The 19,479-nt window shown below is 36.9% G+C and overlaps 1 protein-coding gene across 3 annotated transcripts in view; it reads right to left on the bottom strand.

Annotated features, from left to right (window-relative positions):
- The window catches only part of PIEZO2 (piezo type mechanosensitive ion channel component 2), a 287,559-nt gene that overhangs the window by 227,352 nt on the left and 40,728 nt on the right, over window positions 1–19,479 (bottom strand). For all 3 annotated transcript variants that reach the window (XM_059857974.1, XM_059857981.1, XM_059857989.1), the window contains exon 2: window positions 9,512–9,607. In XM_059857974.1, the coding sequence (XP_059713957.1) occupies window positions 9,512–9,607 (96 nt within the window). The remainder of the gene's footprint in view (window positions 1–9,511; window positions 9,608–19,479) is intronic.

Below are 19,479 nucleotides of genomic sequence, written 5' to 3'. Positions count from 1 at the left end.
CCACCATGCATACACAGTTTCTAGATGGTGTGCCAGCAACCCCATTTAACCCAAATAGTCCTCCTTCTCCTCAAGTCCAAATCGACGATTTCCCTTCGCAGACTGAAAAAGTAGGAAATCTATTTTAATCTATGAATCTATGAGATGAGTTGTCTTTATCTTACTTGTGTACATTAGCATCAGCTTCTTGGGACTCAATCTGAATTGATCTTACCAAAGTATTATCTAGGTTGCTTAGCACAACAACCGACATTTTCCTTTAATCTCTTTTTTTCCAATAGTCTCAAGATATTTATTTATTCTTCCCTTATGAATATACTTCAAAATTTGAAAAAATACAAGTTTCACAGTAGTTCATATCACAGGAGTTCACAGCAAGAGCATTGCCCATTATTTTCTGTATTTGAGCTGATATTTTCATTCTTCATTTTAGGGTATCACACTCAGGTTTAGGAGGGAGATTATGCAGTCTTTAAAACTTTAACATTTAAACTCCTTGGGTCTTACTTCTTCCTCACATACAGTAGGTTTTCTTTCTCCAGCCTCTTTCCCAGGTGGTGCTTTAGCCTTTGTCTCTGTGTTTAATAGCATTGCCCTGCTTCAAAACTGAAGAACACAATCCTGTCTAAAATTTGGGGCTTACCCAGATGATATTTGATTCCTACTTCATCCTTACTGCAAGCCAGGCTTTTAATTATTTTATATTCATATAGATAAACACATTTTTATTCCTTGTTTCAGTTTCTTTGGAAGAGTTTAACTCAGCTTGACTTCTGGCAAATTCTATTTCATCTGACCACTTCTGACCTCTAAGATCATTCCCCTTTTACTCATTCCTTTCAAACTCTGTTTATTCTTAATGTTGTTGGTGTGGGTTGTTAGTCAGCAAATTAGGTCTGGACTTCACCTCTAAAAGCCACCCATGCTTGAGATGGGAGTTCTAGAAAGATTGTTGCATTTTTTACTAGAAGATGTCACCACATCCAGATGCTTGAGCTCTTCAGTCACTACCTAGTTGCCCTGAACTTATGTTGCACTTCAGGTTAAGAAAACCTTAAAGATTGTTTTCTGTTAATTTTGGATCATAAGAATAGTGATGACTAACTCTCTCTGACGTCTGTAGTCCCTCCAAACCCAATTTTAAAATAACATTGACTCTTCACAAGTCAGTAATTGTTTAAGTTGCATGCCCTAGGGAAATATTTGGCTGTATGGTTATTAGGATCATTTATCCTCTAATTTATAGTAGACCATAACAATTGCATGTTTATTTTCTCCTCCAGTATTATCTGAATCTGGCCAAGATCTTATCAACCTCCTATCTTCTTCCTGAAATGTAATTTTGACTTTTAAATTACTCTAGTGTAGAAGCAGATTCAAAAATATCCCTGCAATTTCTCTCCAATCTACTTGCTCATTGACAGAGCTAAAAAGCTGCAGCACTGTAAATATTTTAGATTCCCTTTTAACTCTGTATCACACAGCTTTTGACAGAGCTCAATCAAGAGGTCTCAGAATCGTCACAAGGAAACTTTGCTGCCTCAAGGGCTGATCCATTCCCACTGCAGGGAAAACAGGGCAGGAGAAGGTTCCTGACTTGGATGGACGGTCATGATTCCTGCTGCGTGTAATGCACATAAAATTACCAAATTCTGCCAATGAACCCAAAAAAGGGAAAAAAAAAAAGGCTCATTGAAACAAAAAAATAGAAGCATAACACTTCTCCAATCATTTACATACAAAGCACACTAAAAAGAACAAAGACAAGTCAGAGAAATTCATGTTTCAGGACAAAGAAGAGAGAACAAATTCTTGAAGTTTGGCTGTCCTGGCACATCCAGCACCACCCTCTTTCCATCAAATTCTGTGGCCTGTTTAATCAGAATGTAGGACATTCAATCCTATTTTACATTCTAAGGTGCTGCTATTTTTTTATGATTTTTTAAAACATATTTTCATAAGTTCATTGCTTAACTCAATTTAAAAACATGGCATAATGTCATTCTGAGGTTAAAATCCTTTCACAGCCACAGCAAGCCTACATCAGATTCCTAATTTGAGAATGCGAGCACATTCAGGAAAGTGCTTTTGTCAGTGCTCAACTTCATAGCTGGGTTCTAAACAACATTTTCTGTGCTTGTCTCATTCAAACTCAGGGCAGAAATTTCTACTTACACTTTAGTGGCATTAGATAGAAGGACTGCTAGCTCACAGCAAACTCCCCTAATCTACCATGCTGTTTCTTGATCACATTCCCATTTCTGCACTCTTTCACCTTCCAAATACAACAATAATAAGTTTTATTTTGCACATCCTTCCTGGAAAGGAAGAAATTTTACTAACTCTCAATTATTTTAAAAAAGAAGAACAGAAAGGACAGCTAGAAAAGTCACCTTCAGAAGCTCTATAAAGTAAATGTGATAATATTAGGTGTTGCATGTAGCTTAATGAATCAGGGGAAAAAAGCAAGAACATTTTCAAACTTATTGCCAAGAACAAAAATTCCTTATTTTCCCTCTAAATTACTTCTCTATGTAATAAATTGGAATTTACCTATACTTTGGGGTAAAAAGGAAGCTTGGTTTTGGATCTTGTTCTTTAATCACAGCTTGAGTTAAGTTAAACAATGTTAATTAAACTGTGGCATGTTTACTCTGAAGCTGACTATCACCAGGGCAGGGAATAGCTTTGGGATCGACTTGAAACATTAAAATAACTAAATATCAACTCAACTTTTTTCTTTCCCTAGAACAAATGCTATTTAATGCATCAGCAGAAATATGACTTTAAATAAATAAAATAATACAAAATCTAATACAGCTATAAAAGTGCTTATTTTTACAATGAAAACAGTTTGTAATAGTGTCAGCTTTCCTTAAACTAGCTTTTTCTTGTATAATATCGGATTTCCATCTCTACCCAAAAAACCCCACACCAGTCTAATTCCTAACACCCTATTTCAAAATCCCCTGAAGAATTTTTGCCCTTTTTACCAAAACTCATTTCCCTTCTCAACATTTTAATCTTTCCAAAGACTCATGTCATCGATAATCACACAAAAGAAAGTCTGAGTCAAATAGTTAATTGCAAGCTAAAAATTTTTCTAGTTATTTTCTCCTCCTGACTTCTGTATTCTTGCCCCAGCTCTGATGGTTCTGGTTTGCTTGCAAGTCTTCAATCAACATGCTGCTGAGTTTCTGCCATACCTGGATACAAAAACATTGCCAGCACTCATACAAAACATGACAATGAAAACGGGTCACACATTGTCTAATCATCCACTTCCTGGGAATCATCCTTGCTTACAGTCCAGTCTGTAAAAGCCAAAAAGTGAAACAGCTCAGGCACTGGAGTGTCCATTCTTAGAATGTTGTTCCCATTTGGGAACAGCATTGCGAGGCAGTGAGAAAGTCATGAATATTTGCTGTCACACACAACTTAAGAAAAATACAAGATTCTTGTACCCAACACTGTCAGTCCAATGCTTCTTGTGAGTTCACTCTCACCTAGTTGAAGGGGGTTCTAATTCATCTCTTAAGAAAATGTTTTGGTCCTAAATAGTGGGAAAGCACAAAGTACCAATAACAGAAATGTTCACGGGCTCTTAAGATGCAAGAGCATTTGTGAAAGTGGTTAATGTAAAGGTATGGCTGCATGTTCACTCTCACATTGCTAAAATTTCCAAGAACAGGTACTTCTTATTGGATTTGGCCCACTGATTATAAATAACACACTGTTCACTCCCAAGAGAATACCTTATAATGTCAGGAGTGGAGAAACCTAGCTGAGATGCAGTGTTTTAAGTCAAAGGATGTTTATGTAGCAGCCTGGCATGTCTCCATAAGAAAATATGTGCTCAATCCAGTAGAAATCCCACTTGTTATTGCTCAACAGCATTTTCTAACTTATAAAAATGTCTTCATGCTGATGCTTTGGGCTAGTACAAAGAAACTCAGTGGTTTCAAAGACATTCCAAAGAGTTCTCCCACCCCATTTCATCAGCGTTTCTATTACTGCCCGAAGTACTTTCTATTGATCACCTAAGGATAACAAGTAATAAATAATTTTCCAGGAAAGGAACAAATCACCTTTGTGGTTATACAGGTAAAACGTGGGCGAAACTCTTCTCAAAATCACATAAACCTAAATCTAAATTGACCAAAGAGTATTGTAAATCTACCAAAGAATAGGTCAAAACTCAAGTTCTGCTCCCCAAAACCATGAAGACTTTTTATTAAAATACATGTTTTAAACATGGTTTAAAACATGTCCCTTCTCTTTGCAACCAATTAATACATTTTCATTTATAATGAGATGAGCATATTACTGGGTCTATGGTCTGTCAATGTCCAATGTCCATTCTGGCAGACATGACTGAAAACTCTTTTGAAGAACAAAAATGCAGTGTACAGCTCATCAACACTATCAGAAATAAGTGAACAGGTACAGGTTCTGCTTCCTGCAGGGGTGGATAGGGTTTCAATCACACACCTCAGATGCACAAAATGCATCTCTATTTTTGCTGTGCTTTCAGATGATGCAGCCAGGTGGCCATTTAGCCTCTATCTGAAGATGCCCCAACAATAATATACTAATAGTGGGTGATATAAGTATTATAAGAAAAGAATTAATGAACTCCAACTGCTTGAGCTAAAAACATCTCCTTGGACAGATGCAGCAATAGATTTGTAAGCTTAAGACACACTTTCAATTGAATTTCTGTTCAAAGCAAGCAACAAAAACCATGCAAACAAGCCTTCCCAAAATCAAAATCTGTATTTCCAACCTAGCATCTCATTCTGTATGCAGATAATTTAAGAAAAACAGAATGTTTAAAAGCCCCAAATTAGCTACATTATTTGTGTTTTTCATCATATCCTGTTAATAACATTGTTGTTATGAAAACTACTAGAGCTGACAAATAGAAAAGATCAAAAAGTTTAAGAATCTTTTCCACAGCTTTGAGACAGAAAAAGACACGTAAGATTGCAAACATCAATAGTTCATTATAGCAGACATGACGGACTACTCCAATGTTTGTGTTAGTCTACAGATTAGGATGTTATGTTTTTCAGATGTTCCATTCTTTGTTCATAGAGCTTTAAGTAAAATATTTGCCACCAACAGGACATGGTTTTAACAGGGTTGATGAGAGAGAGGAATTCTGTTAAACTCTCAAAACTGGCGATTTGTTTTCTTCTGTTTGAGTTTTTCAAGTTGTTTTTAGGTGCTTTCTGCATGCACACCTCGGGCAGCAGTTCATTCTGTAGCAAGACTCAGGAAATTCTGAAACGCTAAAGCTGAAGCTCTGTCAGAGCAGGTGATTTAGTAATATAGAAAGTACTCTCTTCTCATCTACTAAAACCCATTCAACTGTGATTCTTTTAGTGCAAGAGTTTACAATCAAGGGGTTAATCACCTTTTTTCCTCTTTTGTGAGTATCACATAAAAATTTTCACTTAAGCTCCTTATTTTGTCCAAAAGTCTTGATATCTTGGAGCATAGATGAGGTCTAAAATTATGCTTCTAATTTAAGATAATTGGACTCACTGGAGGCTTAAATGGTCAATTCTGAGGACTACCATTAGGACCCATCTTCTGTTCAGTAAATATATAAGTTTAGCCAATTCCTGCCTTGAACAGCTAAATCAGATGTCTCAAGTCAGATGCTTAAAGTTAGTGTGAAACTCAAAAAACTGAGTGCAGTTGAGTGTAGAAAGACTGCTAGTAAAACAGATGCATTGTAGAATTGATGAGTGCACACAGGGGCATTGTTCTCACATGAAACTCAAAATAATGTTTGCATAAAGTTTTTTTCCATATTCACTTGAATGAATTCTCTCCTGAAAACCCTTCAGCTATATTTGGTGATCCAAATTTGTTACTGCAACTCTTCTGTATCTTACAATTCTGAGAAGATTATTGCAAATCACAAACCCTTTAATATCGGCAAAACAAATTCCATTGCTCCATTTCTTTACCATAGTTTCAGCCACGCTCAGAATAATGCTAAATTAACAATTTTTTCTTAAAATTCATCATTTTATCAATCTAAATATTTTTAAAACATCATTTTTACTGATCTGAGTGCTGTGACAAGTTCATTTTTCCAACAGAGATATAAGTTTTGTCATCCTGAGCAGTGAATTAATTCAGAAGCAAACCCATTCTTTTCGACATTAACATCAGCAGAATGAGCAAAACCTAGTCCATGTGTGAAATTAACTGATTCCCTCCCTCATTTTTTTTTATTTACATCATGACTGGCTACAGAGTCTATTAATCAAAAAATATTAAATTAAATAAAGTAAAATAAAACCTATCTAAATGTAAGCTCACATCTCTTACTGTGAAAAAAAAAGTCACATAAAACAGGTATTTAGTACAGCTAAATGGGCCATTTGCCCAAGACTGGACCAATCTATGCTGTCATGTTTTATTATTTCTATAAAAACATCATGTACAAGCCTTTATTAAGGATGAAGACATAACTGCAGTAGACATTAGACACAAAGGAAAAAATATCACTAATAGAAACAATCTCACAATCAAAGTTAGAAACTAGACTGTTGCACAATTTACTGTGTATTTTTCAGCTCCAGAGAAGTAGGTAACAAATCAGTTACAGATTTTAGAGTTAATTCATATAGAAGAATTACTGCTGAAATCACAGGGCTTCACTATACAGACAAAGTGGTAAAAGCCTCAAAACCTGTTCCCATTAGCAACCCTTGAACAACTGGTCAGGCTTTAAGTTACTCCTGCAGACAAGAAGATGTTATTTGCAATGAACATTTCTTACACAGTTTTCTCAGCCTATGTTCCATAGGTTAGTTTTAAGATGCTGACAGGTGAAATACCTCTTTTGAAGTATAGGAGACAAATCCTTCAGTTAGAATTGAAACTAATACATGGAACATAGGCAGAGACATAGGCAGTGAATTATATTTTCATGTTTAAGGAGTAATATTACTTTATCTTAGTAATTAACCTTTTTAAGAAGATTAAATATTTATGGGGGCAAGAAAGAAAAAAAATTACTCATTAATCTTTAAACACCATCTGAACTATTTGAGTGAGTATAATAGCTTTTCTCCAGTGTTTCTAAACTTTTAAGTTTCTGTCAAAATTTAAATTAACCTAGGCTGATATCATCCATTTCAGAATAATTTCTAATCCCATATCCTGCAAAACACTTAAGCTTCATGGACAGAAGCTCCATAAATTGAGGAACTCTAAAGTGAAAGGTGACAAACTGGGAAAACAGATGAAAGTGCAAGAGATAGGTCATAGAAAGTTGGTCAGAGATTTTGACTGAAGAGCTGAGGGTATCATGAGATGAGGAAAGAAAAAATAGTGGAAAGCTAGAAAGTTTAAAAGAATTTAAAAAACTTAATCAAAACAAACAGAATTTCAATAAAAATATTAACTGAGTGACGGAAGTATTGGGGAAAAATACAAGTAAAGTACATAAACATAGATTTGGTTTGGTTTTGGGTTGTTTTTTAGTAAAGTTTAATTTATTTATTTTTTGACTCTGATTTACTGGTGGTTTGGCTGGTTTTAGCTGAAATATTTAAATATTTCCTCTTTCTTTTCCATTTTCTGGACACAAAAAAACTCCCCACAACACCACTCAACAGTTTCTAGAAAGATACACCCACAGATCCACACACAATTTAGAAATGTGACAGGGACAGTAGGCAGAGTGGGTATACACTTAGAAATACCGAATTTATATAAGAAATTAATTCAGACAAACACATCATACATAACATGACATTCAGGTGAAGTGCAATGCAATGTGATTCACAACACAAGGAGACTATCCAAAGTCCTAAGAAAGCATGGATCTGAGGAGAGATTGCTACCATCTCTCTGAGGAGAGGTTGCTACCGTTGGTGATGCAAACTAGATTATTCTATTAAGTCATACAGGAATTGGTCCTAATCAAATAGACCTTTTTTATACTCTAAAAGAAGAGAATTTGTAGGTCTCTCCACTCTCACTCTTGGCATCTAGAAAATGGCTCTGTTTATCCTGTCAAACACTTCTGGCACACACAGAAAGGGGCAACGAAAGTAAAGCATACAAAACCAATCGGGTAATTGCATATTATCTGCAATAAGATATTGGAGCAGCTGCAACCAAATTCCCAATGAGTCTTTCCATCTCAATTCATACCTTCAGCACCTTTAAGAGAAACTCCAACTCACAGCTGGACATTTTCTGATGTTCCATGCTTACACTGTCCTTGTAATATCCCACTGTAAAAATGACTGACAGCCTCACCAAGAGTGGGAGTTCCCACTTTTTATGCTTGCTTAATTTATTTTTCAGGCCTGTTTTGCCTGATTCCACTGGCTACTGACACAGACAACATAAACAGAGCCCACCCAATTGGTATGGATCCCCACCAAAAGACCGGCACACCTGACCTACAAAGACAGGCTGGAAGAGCTGTGATTGCTCAGACTGGAGAAGAGAGGGCTCCAGGGAAAACTCATTGCAGCCTTCCAGTACCTAAAAGAAGACTTATAAAAAGGAGAGAGAGGGACTTTTTATGTAGGTAGATAGTGACAGGACAACAGGCAATGATTATAAACTGAAAGAGGGCAGGTTTGGATGAGATATTAGTAAGAAATTCTTTACTCAGAAGATGGTAAAACACTGGAACAGGGTGTGCAGAAAAGTTGTGAATATCCCATTCCTAGAAGTGTTCGAGGCCAGGTTGGATGGGACCCTGAGCAACCTAATCTAGTGAGTGACATCCCTGCCCATGGAACCAGATGATCTTCAAGGTCCCTTCCAACCCTATGCATTCTATGATTCTAGACCAATCAAAGCTTTGTAATTTAAAATATATAAACCATTTACAGACCTATAAAAAAAACCCTTTCCTCCTCACTACAGGGGAATGTAAATACCCCTTTCAGAAGTATTCCATTCTTGCTTTAGACAAGGCAGAAAGGCACACCTCTGTATGTGACACATAAATGCTTGAATGCAGTCATTTGTCATCTCTAACGGCAAGCCCTTCGAGTTATTTTTGCTAAGGCAGTAGTATAATGCCAGGATGACAGCTGTTTAAATAAGTACCTAAAATACAATTGAATGAAAAATCTGGTACCAAATTTAATTCTCATAATTAACTACCAATTCAGACCTAGAGCAAATCTGTGATAGGATGGCTTTGGGAGGGTTCTGGGTGAAACTCATTTTTCACCCAGACCACATCAGTATTCCAGAGGAAGTAATGCCATAAAAAGGAATGCCCAGTAGTGCTATCAGACAGCCCTGATGCAATTTGGGGCAAGCATGGTTGGAAGTCCTTGGGCACCAAGGCCAGCATATTGTGAAACTACAACGTCAAGGAACTTAAAGTACGTATTACAAGTCAGATCACTTAATGGGGGGGAAACACTCAGGACTTCACTTTCTACTACACCAAAGCTTTTGCATGTACTCTGTGCATCACAGACTCTGAAGAATGAAGCAATGAACTTCTTACCTTGCATGGTTGCTTTTGTGGGTTCTGAAAACAGAGGAATGAGCAGGAGGTAGATGAGGTAGACAAAGGAGAGCCCATTGTAACGGAAAGCACAGGCTGCAATGAGAGAAAAGAAAAACAACATATTGTTTAATTGGCCTGATAAAATCAAATTCAATGGCACAAAGTATTTCCCACTTGAGTTTACAATTGACCTTGTCAACTTATGATCACTTATTTAAACAGTTTTTTCACAGGTATTCAAGTTTATGCTTAAAATAAATCTTAGAATCAAAGATTAGGTCAAGTTGGAAGGAACCAAAGTGGGTCATCTGGCCCAACCTCCCTGCTCAAGGAGGGTCATTCCAGAGCACACTGCACAGGATTGCACCAAGAGGGTTCTTGAGTATACCCAGTGATGGAGACTTGTATCAATGAAGTCTTCACAGCTATATCCAAAACAACTTGGTTTTGGAATACATATACATCTTTAGCCCTGTCAGAAACATGTATTCCAAAAGAAAGTAATTTTTGCCAGACACAACTTCCTCAAAACAGTAGTGTATCATGGAATATCGTGGAATAGTATCATGGAAACAATAGTGGGAATGAATTAACAAGTTATGCATTAATTGATCCTCATCCTCATCACATCTGTCCACTTTAATTATAAAACAAAACTGCAAAGGCTCTCTATTAGCAAATCCACACAATAGCTACAACTTTTGTTTCCCAAACCAGCAAATGTTTTGAACAACTGATTTGATTTCCTTAATAGCCTTGATATAAAACTCTGGGTATACACTCCACATCAGCAGGTTGGCCAAGAAGCACATGAAATGCACGAGTGCCCAGAAGAATAAGAAGCACCTATTCTCTATTTCTGAACTGATATGATTCCACAATCAGCCTTAAAAAAATCTGTCAAGGACTACAAAATCCACCAAAGCTTGATAGAGGCTTTTTCTGAGTGAAATCCAGAATCCTTAAGAGTAGCTTCTCATTTTCCTGTAAGAATTGCTCTTGTCATTTACTAAACTTTCCTTATAGCCACAGCCTTTAAAGGCCAACTGAAGACTTACACCTACATTTGTATCTATAAAAAGCCTGCAAGATAGAGTAAATAGGACCTATCCCATAGGGAATTCTGCAAGCAATTATCAGAGCTCTAAAGTCAATGTACTTGAGAAGAGGGAGGCAGCTCTGCTATTATGCACCTATTCTCAGGGTCCTCTACAGAGGAGCACAGGATGTACAATGGCCATTAGTGGCCTTCTTGGAAAGAATGGCAAAGAAGACACTCCTGATATCAGGACAAATCCATAAATCAACTTTTGGGGTTTTTTGGTATTTTTTCAAGTTTAATTTCAGGGTGGGAACAAGTTCTGTGGCATTCATAGGAAAGGTACAATAGTGGTTTAAGGCTTTCTATGGCCTGAAGGCTTTTCCATTTCAATGGGAAGGACCAACGTGCTCAGTCATTCTGGTAGCAGAATAATAACATTAGCAGGTAATATTATTATCCAGTTATTTTTGGGATTGTGTCAACCAGATTTTAATCATGTTAAACAGCCTACTTATTTTCAGTGCAATATTATACTCATTTTCTTCTTTCTTGAGGACTGAGTTTGCTGCACTTCTTGTAGAGCACCTTGCAGTCATTTTCCCAGTACAAAGACAGAAAACAGCAATTGTGTGCTCTAAATGTCTTCCTTCATTAGCTGGAAGTCACTGAATGTCTTGCTAACAAGTCTGTGTCAAATATTTAGAACCTCTATTTATATCAAAGCCTCCTCCAGCAAACTTGGCTAGACACTGCCTGGAAAACTTGTATTTATTTAAGCAGTTGCAAGACCTCTAGCATTATGTTTCTCAGAATTATGAATTAAACTCCCCAAAACCTAGCTGCAACCTTTTTACTATTTCCTACTGCAACTATTCCAATATTTTTATTTTGTGATTATCGTTCCTTATCTAGTGTGTGTCTTGAGAGATGCATGCCTTATCAAGCTAAGGTGCAAGAGTAAATGACTGGATATAATTTTAGCAAGATAAAAGATTAGGAAAAAGCAGCTGCACTGCTTTTACATATTGGCACTGCACTACATTATTATTTTGTCAAACATACATATTCCTCAGTTCTGACACTCAAAATTATCTAGAAAAAGTTTCAGAGCATAAACTCAGCTTCAGTTTGTCACTGATGCAACAACAAAGGACCCAAAAAAAGCAAATGAACCCATCCTCTACACTCCCTCTGGTATTCACAGAGGACTCCTTCTGCAAAAGGAGCTGTACACAGATGTCCCAAACAATGGAAAGTCCCATTTAAGATCAATGGAATTCCATCAACAGAAAAAGCACCTATAGAGATGAGTTTCTTGGCAAACCAGATGGGATAGAAATTTCTGGGTATTTTGGATACATTGGTCAGTTTGCACTATCAAAATTAATGTAATTTTAGCATTTTAGGCTTGTTACTGCTTCTCAAAATTGTCTAATCGATTTGCAAAATTAATTTCAGATGACTTCTTCAACTATATTTACCTCAAAATTTACTGTTTTCTATTCCTAGAGCTGTGTACTCAAAAGCTTTTTTTTCCTCTATTGCTACATAAACAGGACTGTTAACAGAGATTACATTTCCATTCAAATCTTCCCTTCTGTATTTTTTCATATAAAGCATCCAGAAAACTCTTTTGTTTCTTAGCTTTCAAAGGATGGGTTTGTCTACAGCAAACACTGAACAAAAAGGCTTAAACTGGAAATTACACCGTATGTGCAAAGTCCATGCACACTTCCTGCTCTTCAGGCTTCTTTTTAAACCATGTCTCACCATGTTTTCTAACAGTCTCTATTGACAAAATTTCAGAAATGTGATTTTCACCTGTGAAGTTCTGCTGTTTTTCACAGCCCAATAATAGCAATAATACACAATTGGGAAAAGACACAAAAAGCAGAGCAAATTATCTTTTATTTTGCATCACCTGAAGTACTTTAAAGCACCTTCTCTTAGACAAGTAGAGAAGAGCACTTGATAAAATGTAAGACTGACTTCTCCATTCATAAGTGACTATTTAAAATATTTCAGTTTTAATGTATAGAAAATAAAAGGTGTTGTACAAACCTTTAAAGATTTTTATAATCTTTCACAGCAGTGGACAGATTGATTTACAGCTAAAAAATTCAATTAATTTTTAAGACTGGTATGTACAGTGTCTGCCATACAAAATCAAAAAGGAATCTCAAAAAAAAAAAAACCCACCAGAAAATCATATATCACATGATAACTCTGCCCTTCTAGAATTTATTTTTCATTGTTTTATGCTAGCCAGAGTAGGCCTTTGAAGAAATTTATTACTTCTTCATGTAGAATTCCAACAGCTGTTACATATTATTATTTCATATTTATACCAACAGTTTTCTTTCCTCCATTTAAAGAGAATAATTTGTATAGAATTGGTGTTTTACCTGTTATATAAAAAAATACTGGAGAGCAAAGTGAGGGGCAATAAAGAAATTCACAATAAACTTGAACTTGAAAATAAGAGGAAAAAACCAACCTCATAAATGATGTGTTTAGTTTTATTCCACAAAAATTTTAAGAGTTCTTAATTCAGAAGTGGAAACCACGTGTTCAGAAAAACCAGCCTTCAAGAGTGCAGGCATAGTACCAAAGGACTACTGACTCCTCATTTGTAAACTAGAATTCTGTCAAAAGCCACAACAACAGAAAACAAGAAGGAAGGTGAAGACAGTATTAGCCATCCACTCACTAATTCTGAATTTACTTTAGTAAAAAAAACCACTGTCATTATTATTAACAGAATAACGTATTGCTTGTTAAACCCTTTTCTGTTCAAGAAATATGTAAAAATATCTCTTCCACATATTTCACATATTTCTACTGTAGGTTTGAGAATATTATGTATCCTTTTTAGTGTTATCCTATCCAGACTCTTGTGTGCTTTAGCATGAGAAGAAATTAATTCTGCCAACTACACTGAAGTAATGTGTCTTCTACCTTCAACAGGATATTGCATGGTGTTTGCATCCTGTTTTAACAACTTTACAGCTGCAAGATTATTAAGAAAGCTATGCAATGATATTCTTTAAAAATTGTACATTTAGACTAAAATTTGGCCTAACTTTCATGCTTATTTTTCCAGTAACACAAAAATATATATATTCAGTGAAAATATTAATTGGAAAAAGTGTTGCTGAAAAAAATCTAACCCTGAGCAGGCAAGGGTTGTTGGCTAAAAGACAGAGGCGATGCTGCTCACTCATTCTTATATCCAGCTGATCTGAAATAAGAGACCAGAACACAGAAGAAAAAGGAAGCAGCAGCTGAATGACCTTTGAAACTTCTCAGTCTCCAGGAGGCCAAGAGTCCAACTCTCAAAGCTAGGACAACTCAGCACCAGATTCCTGCCTGTAATGCCGTAATTTTTCTCAGTTATCCTATGGTTAATATCCATTATATCCTCATTATTCTGAAAAAATCCCCAACTACCGCGCAATTCAATGACTAAAACAGGCTATAGATGACAGCCTTTGCTAGTAGGTATAACATGGGAATGAGACACTGGCACACAGCCCAGATGAAAAGCTTCTGGTGCAGCCTAAGTCAAAAGCTGAAACAAATCTACCTCCTCCTCCAAACCAAGGTGTCCTACGTGACAATCCATGAATGTGTGCCATGAGTGGCCAGCTCTTCCAGGAGGAGATACAGTTAAGATCCCTCTTACCAAAAAGCCACTGTCTTAAGGTCAAGATTATTCAGGCCCTTCCACTTGTGCTGCTCTCCAGTAAGACATTTACCAGCTGGTTCCCACATTCTCTGAAATATTCTAAATTGGTGGTGTTTGGGGGGCTTTTTGTTGGTTGGTTAGTTTTTTTTACCCCTAATCACCTTACTAGACATCAGGAGCTGCCCTACCAAGGCAAGTAGGTCCAGCACTAGGCCATACGGACTCAGCCTTCTGTCAAAGACTGAAGTGTTACAATTTATGGCTTAAACATCTTCATTGCCTGTTATAGCAAAACTGCACAAAAGCTGCAGGGAAAACCACCAAAAACTTAAATGGAGCCCTACACTGCTCCTTGATGGACTATATGAACTATACAAGAGCTCAGTAAAGTAAGTAAATGTTAAAAGAGGCAAGGTGATTTAAATTCTATACAATAAGAACTACTGAAAATAAATTACTTTTTTCAAGGAAAAAAGAGTTTAAAAAAATTCAAAACGAACTAACAGCGACAAAAAACCCCACCTCCATTAGCCAGCCAGATAAGTACTTCCAACAACGTGATACAAAGAGGAGAGGTCAAAACTGGTGAGAAAAGTCTGGTTTCCCTCCATTCTCCAAAAAGCCCTTATGTACAAAGCTCTTTAACTTCTGGTAACACTCCCTCTTGGTATCAACCAACACATGTGAGAAGGAAGGGAACAATATTTTTTCTCCTTTTCCTAAAGAATCATGCATGCAGCATTCTTTAACCAAAACTCACCCGCGTGCATAGCAGCAATAGAGTAAAATAGCAGCAAACTGCCCTCCAGTATTCCTTACAGTTCCTGATGTCTCTGTCCCCAGAGGCAGGGGTGTCCTTGAGAAGAACACCCACCTTATCTCACATTGAGACAAAGACCCAGAAGGCTGTACACAGCTTGCTCTCTTGTCTATGAGCACTGCTTTACACACTAATGTAGTAAAAACTCATTCACTGTTGGCAGGACAAAATGACCCAGTATTAATCACCTACAGAGCTGAATCTCCCAGAAAGATGATCAACCAGTTGTTCTCATCTCCACTATAATTTTATGAGCCAACAACTTCTAAGGTACAAAGTGGGAGGCAACCTCACATCCCCTTTCCAACTCAAAGTCACAAGTGCAAATCTTGTTTCTGAGGATTTCTCACTTTTACATGACACAGCCATTACTAACCAAATGCAGTAGAAATAAAAAGACTAAGAAGACTAAAAATTAAGTTCACTTGATCAGAAATATGCATTACCACTTGAAAAAGAAAATTTCAGTTTTGAAAATTGCTATTTTTCATATCTTCTAACACTTCATATTTCAATTTTTTTCAGAAATACAAAATTTGTTTCAGAACTTTTTCCTCCAAGATTTTTACAATAACAATAAAAAAACCCCACCACACATTGCAAAATTAGTTTATGCTGTAAACAACCTATTTTAAAGAATAAAACTGTGATAGCGACCAAAAATATTTCTCTTCAAAAACAGTAGCTTCTCATAATGACAAATATCTGACAGGCATAGTACCCAAGGAACTTTAGCTCACAGAACTTACTTTTTTTTTTTTTTTTTTCCTTTAATTCAGAAGAACGGATTAACTCCTGACATAGTTTTGGTCTCACTTCTGAGTAATTGCACTTAAAATAACACTTGTGACAGATGAGATTGGAATGATACACTGCTATGCAAGTGAAGTGCACGTAATCTTACCATCCCTTCAGAGCGAAATAATGGTCATAGCCTCTGGTGTGCAGTGCAGAACTGTGTCTGCCCAGGACAAGTTCCCTCCTGCATCAGCCCATACTCCCTCCACATCCAACAGCTCTGCTGATAACGCCGTGCTAACACACACCACTCCCCACCCTGCTCCTGAGCCAACACCTCAACACCGGCTGCTCTGTGTGTCACACCCAGAGAGAAGAGAGAGAACTTTTCTTCTTTGGGAAAAAAAAAAAAAAAAAACAAAACCAAAAACACCAAAAAACACCAAAAAACACCAAAAAACACCAAAAGCTTGAACACTTTGATGAACAGATGAATAGGATGCCTTCGGGTCATGTCAGCACTTCTACAGTCACATTTTTTCACCTGTCAGCATTCATCAGGAGAGATAACTGCTGGACAGTGAACAATTTTGCAATGGCTTTGGAATTTTCTTTCCTTTGCTTTTTCTTGCCTTTCCTCTATTTCTCCAAGCAGCAGTTTTAGTAAGCTCTCTCTCCATCAGAAACCATCTGGAACAGATTTTAACTTTGTGGCAAATATTCCATGGCAATCAAGCAGAAGGAGAAGAAGACAAAACACCTTGTTCACCGCTTTCCTTCAGCGCTTAGGAACAGGAGTTGTGTTTCCCAGCTGTATTTGACAGCAAGAAAAGGAACAAAGGATCTCAAGTATAACCATACCACAATCATCATCTTACTTAGAATAATGTATTTTAAAGCTGTATCCACTTTCACAAGCAAATCCATGTCAATACACTTTACTGCCATGACTAAGTATACAAATATTTCCAAATTAAAAAAACATGATGGACACCATCATCAGTAACTTTTCCCATTCAAAAAATCAACTTCACATTGTAACTCATTTCCATTTTAGTGCCAACTGGAACTAAATTCATTTATTGGTCTGGGATGTGGAAAGAGATGTCTTCTTATAACTCCACTGAGGTGGCTGCCTGCAGAAGGGACACTGTCTGCATTCTCACCCTTGCTTCAGCAACAGCTCTTCTATCTCCAGGCTCCTCTCTCTAGGAAAGTAACTGGGAGCTAAAGACTCAGCTCCTCACTCATTTTCATGGGATGAGAAAAGCCTGTTCCTGTTTCCCCGGACATCTGGAGACAGTAGTCTGGTTCTGCTGTTACAGTTGCATAACCCTGTCAAGACTCAGACTAAAAATAACAGCAAACTCAGAACACAGATGACAATCAAATGTCACACACAGTGCTACTGCTAAACATAACATCAACCAGGGACAGATGTGGAGAGAGTTGGGCAACAGAGAAACCTCCATGAGCAGAAAGGGAGTGAGACCTTCATTTACAGCCGCTAAGAAGCTACAGACACCCAGAACAGCTACCCAGGCAGATGCTTCCAGCAACTGGAAGTGTGAATTTCAGCATATATGACCATTCCTCCATCACCATTCACACTCATAGTCTTCTAAAACACATAAATCACCACAAGCCAATTGACTTAAGGTGCAGAAAGAACCAAGTAATTTTGTTCACCATCTGTTGCTTATGGACATCAGTCCTAAAAAACCCTGAGTCAGATGAAGAACATGTTAAAAAACTAACCCAGATAAACACTTCTGAGGAATATAAACATGATTAAACATCAGAGAGGTGTTAACACTGAAAAATATGAGTGTCATTAGTGAAGGTACAAATATGAATGCAGAGTTTGAAACTCTGCCATTATTTATTCCAGCAGAGGAAACGATAGATAAACTTCCTTTCTTGGTCCATCACAGAATAAAAAGGACCCAGAGGATTGCAACTGCAAGCTATAAATCTGAATGATGAAGGAGTATTTCAGACAGTGCTACAAAGCCACAGTGTTTACCAAAGGAAACAGAATTTTTAAAAATAGGTAACTCCAGGATATCATCAAGTGCATAAAGGAGATACAAGCTCCCCACTCCTGCAATGTCCCTATTCCAAACTGATGTTGCTTGTAGAAAATAATAAATCCCTTTTTGTTTGAAGAACTGTGCTTTTCTCTCTCTCCTTACAAATACATGAGGTTACTTTCTCTCATTGCAAAGAAGTTTTGAGCTACTACAAGAATGTACTTAGGAATGCCATGAATTGTCTTGCAAACTATTTCTCATAACTCAGAACCAGGAAAGGAACCTGAAGAACTAAAAGAGTCACAGAACCCGTGGACATATTAGGAGGCTGTTTGTAATCCACAAATGTAATCTGATCATTAAGACTGCCTTTTCTGCAGAAGCAGTACTTAAACCCATCTGACTCCCAATGAAATTTCACATGCACATGACCATAGTCTCTGCAAGAGAGTTTGACTGGGACAGATACATTTTACTGTGGGTTTCAACTGCAGGAATTATCATTCATGCATGTGAGTTTCAAATGCAACACTTTTACTCAACACATTGAATGAAAAACATCATTCAGAAATCCTACTATTGGAACAGAACCATGGTCTTGTCCAGTTTTCACACAGCAAAGTAATAGTTATTATAATTACTCCATGTAGAAATTTAAGAAAAAAAAAAAGTCTTAATTTTGGATTTATTTCAAGTAGTAACATTCCCCAGAAAGCGCAGAGCACTTCTACATCTGTTTCTGTGCCCGTCATTCAAGAAACTTTCCCTACACTCATGGAGTTGCAATCTATGGCACTCCCTTCAGGTTGCCAAACCTCTTGTACTTATGGAAGGCCGCCTTCCATGTATCGATTTTCTTTTGTACAGCATCTGCAGCAATGTTTTCTTCCCCTGAAATATGTTTTGAAGAAACTCCCCCAGACTTTTGATAAGCTCTCAGCCAAATTTTAGGAGCAAGACTGGAAATTCAAAATGATTTAATACCCCTTTCATGTTTATAAAACAAACCATTGTGTCCTTGTCCAAGAATATTTGAATGTGGGAAGTTAAGAAGAAGTTTAACTTGAAGAAAACTTCCCACGCAGTTAGTAATTCTAATCTGTTTATATCTAGGCTCAATATAAAGTCTGACTACGCATTTCTTTGGAGTCAGGCCACTGTCCTGAAGACACCAAATAATATCATGCAACATCCCACCAGAATAAAAAAATAAAACGGTCATCCCAACAAGGAAATCAGGGTCCTGGGCTCACCACTACAGAACTTCTAGAGCTTTCAACTTACCCAATTCCAAAGTAAAGGATTTTTTGTCGCAAGGGAAGACAGAGAACAAAAACTTGTCATTATTAGGCCGGTTCTGAATACAGGGAGATGGGTACAGTAAATTTAAGGGTCTCAAAATGAATCTTCATTCAAAAACACAATACTATACTTATCTCATTTAAGGAAAACCAAAATAAAACCAAAAAAAAAAAAAGCAAACCGAAAACACAGCATGTTTTTAATTGAGCAAGATCTCAAATTTGGAGAAATGAGTCCACTGAGAATCTCAGAAGATCTGTTCTTGACAAAGAGCCAAAGTATACATCCTGGAGGATTAAAACTAAGTGAAGAGCACATTAAATTTGATTTAAACATATCCCG

The sequence above is a fragment of the Haemorhous mexicanus genome, chromosome 1 (genome assembly GCF_027477595.1).
Source record: "Haemorhous mexicanus isolate bHaeMex1 chromosome 1, bHaeMex1.pri, whole genome shotgun sequence".
Lineage (NCBI taxonomy): Eukaryota > Metazoa > Chordata > Aves > Passeriformes > Fringillidae > Haemorhous > Haemorhous mexicanus.
The sequence above is the reverse complement of the archived record's forward strand: the minus strand, read 5'-3'. Positions and strand labels throughout refer to the sequence as shown.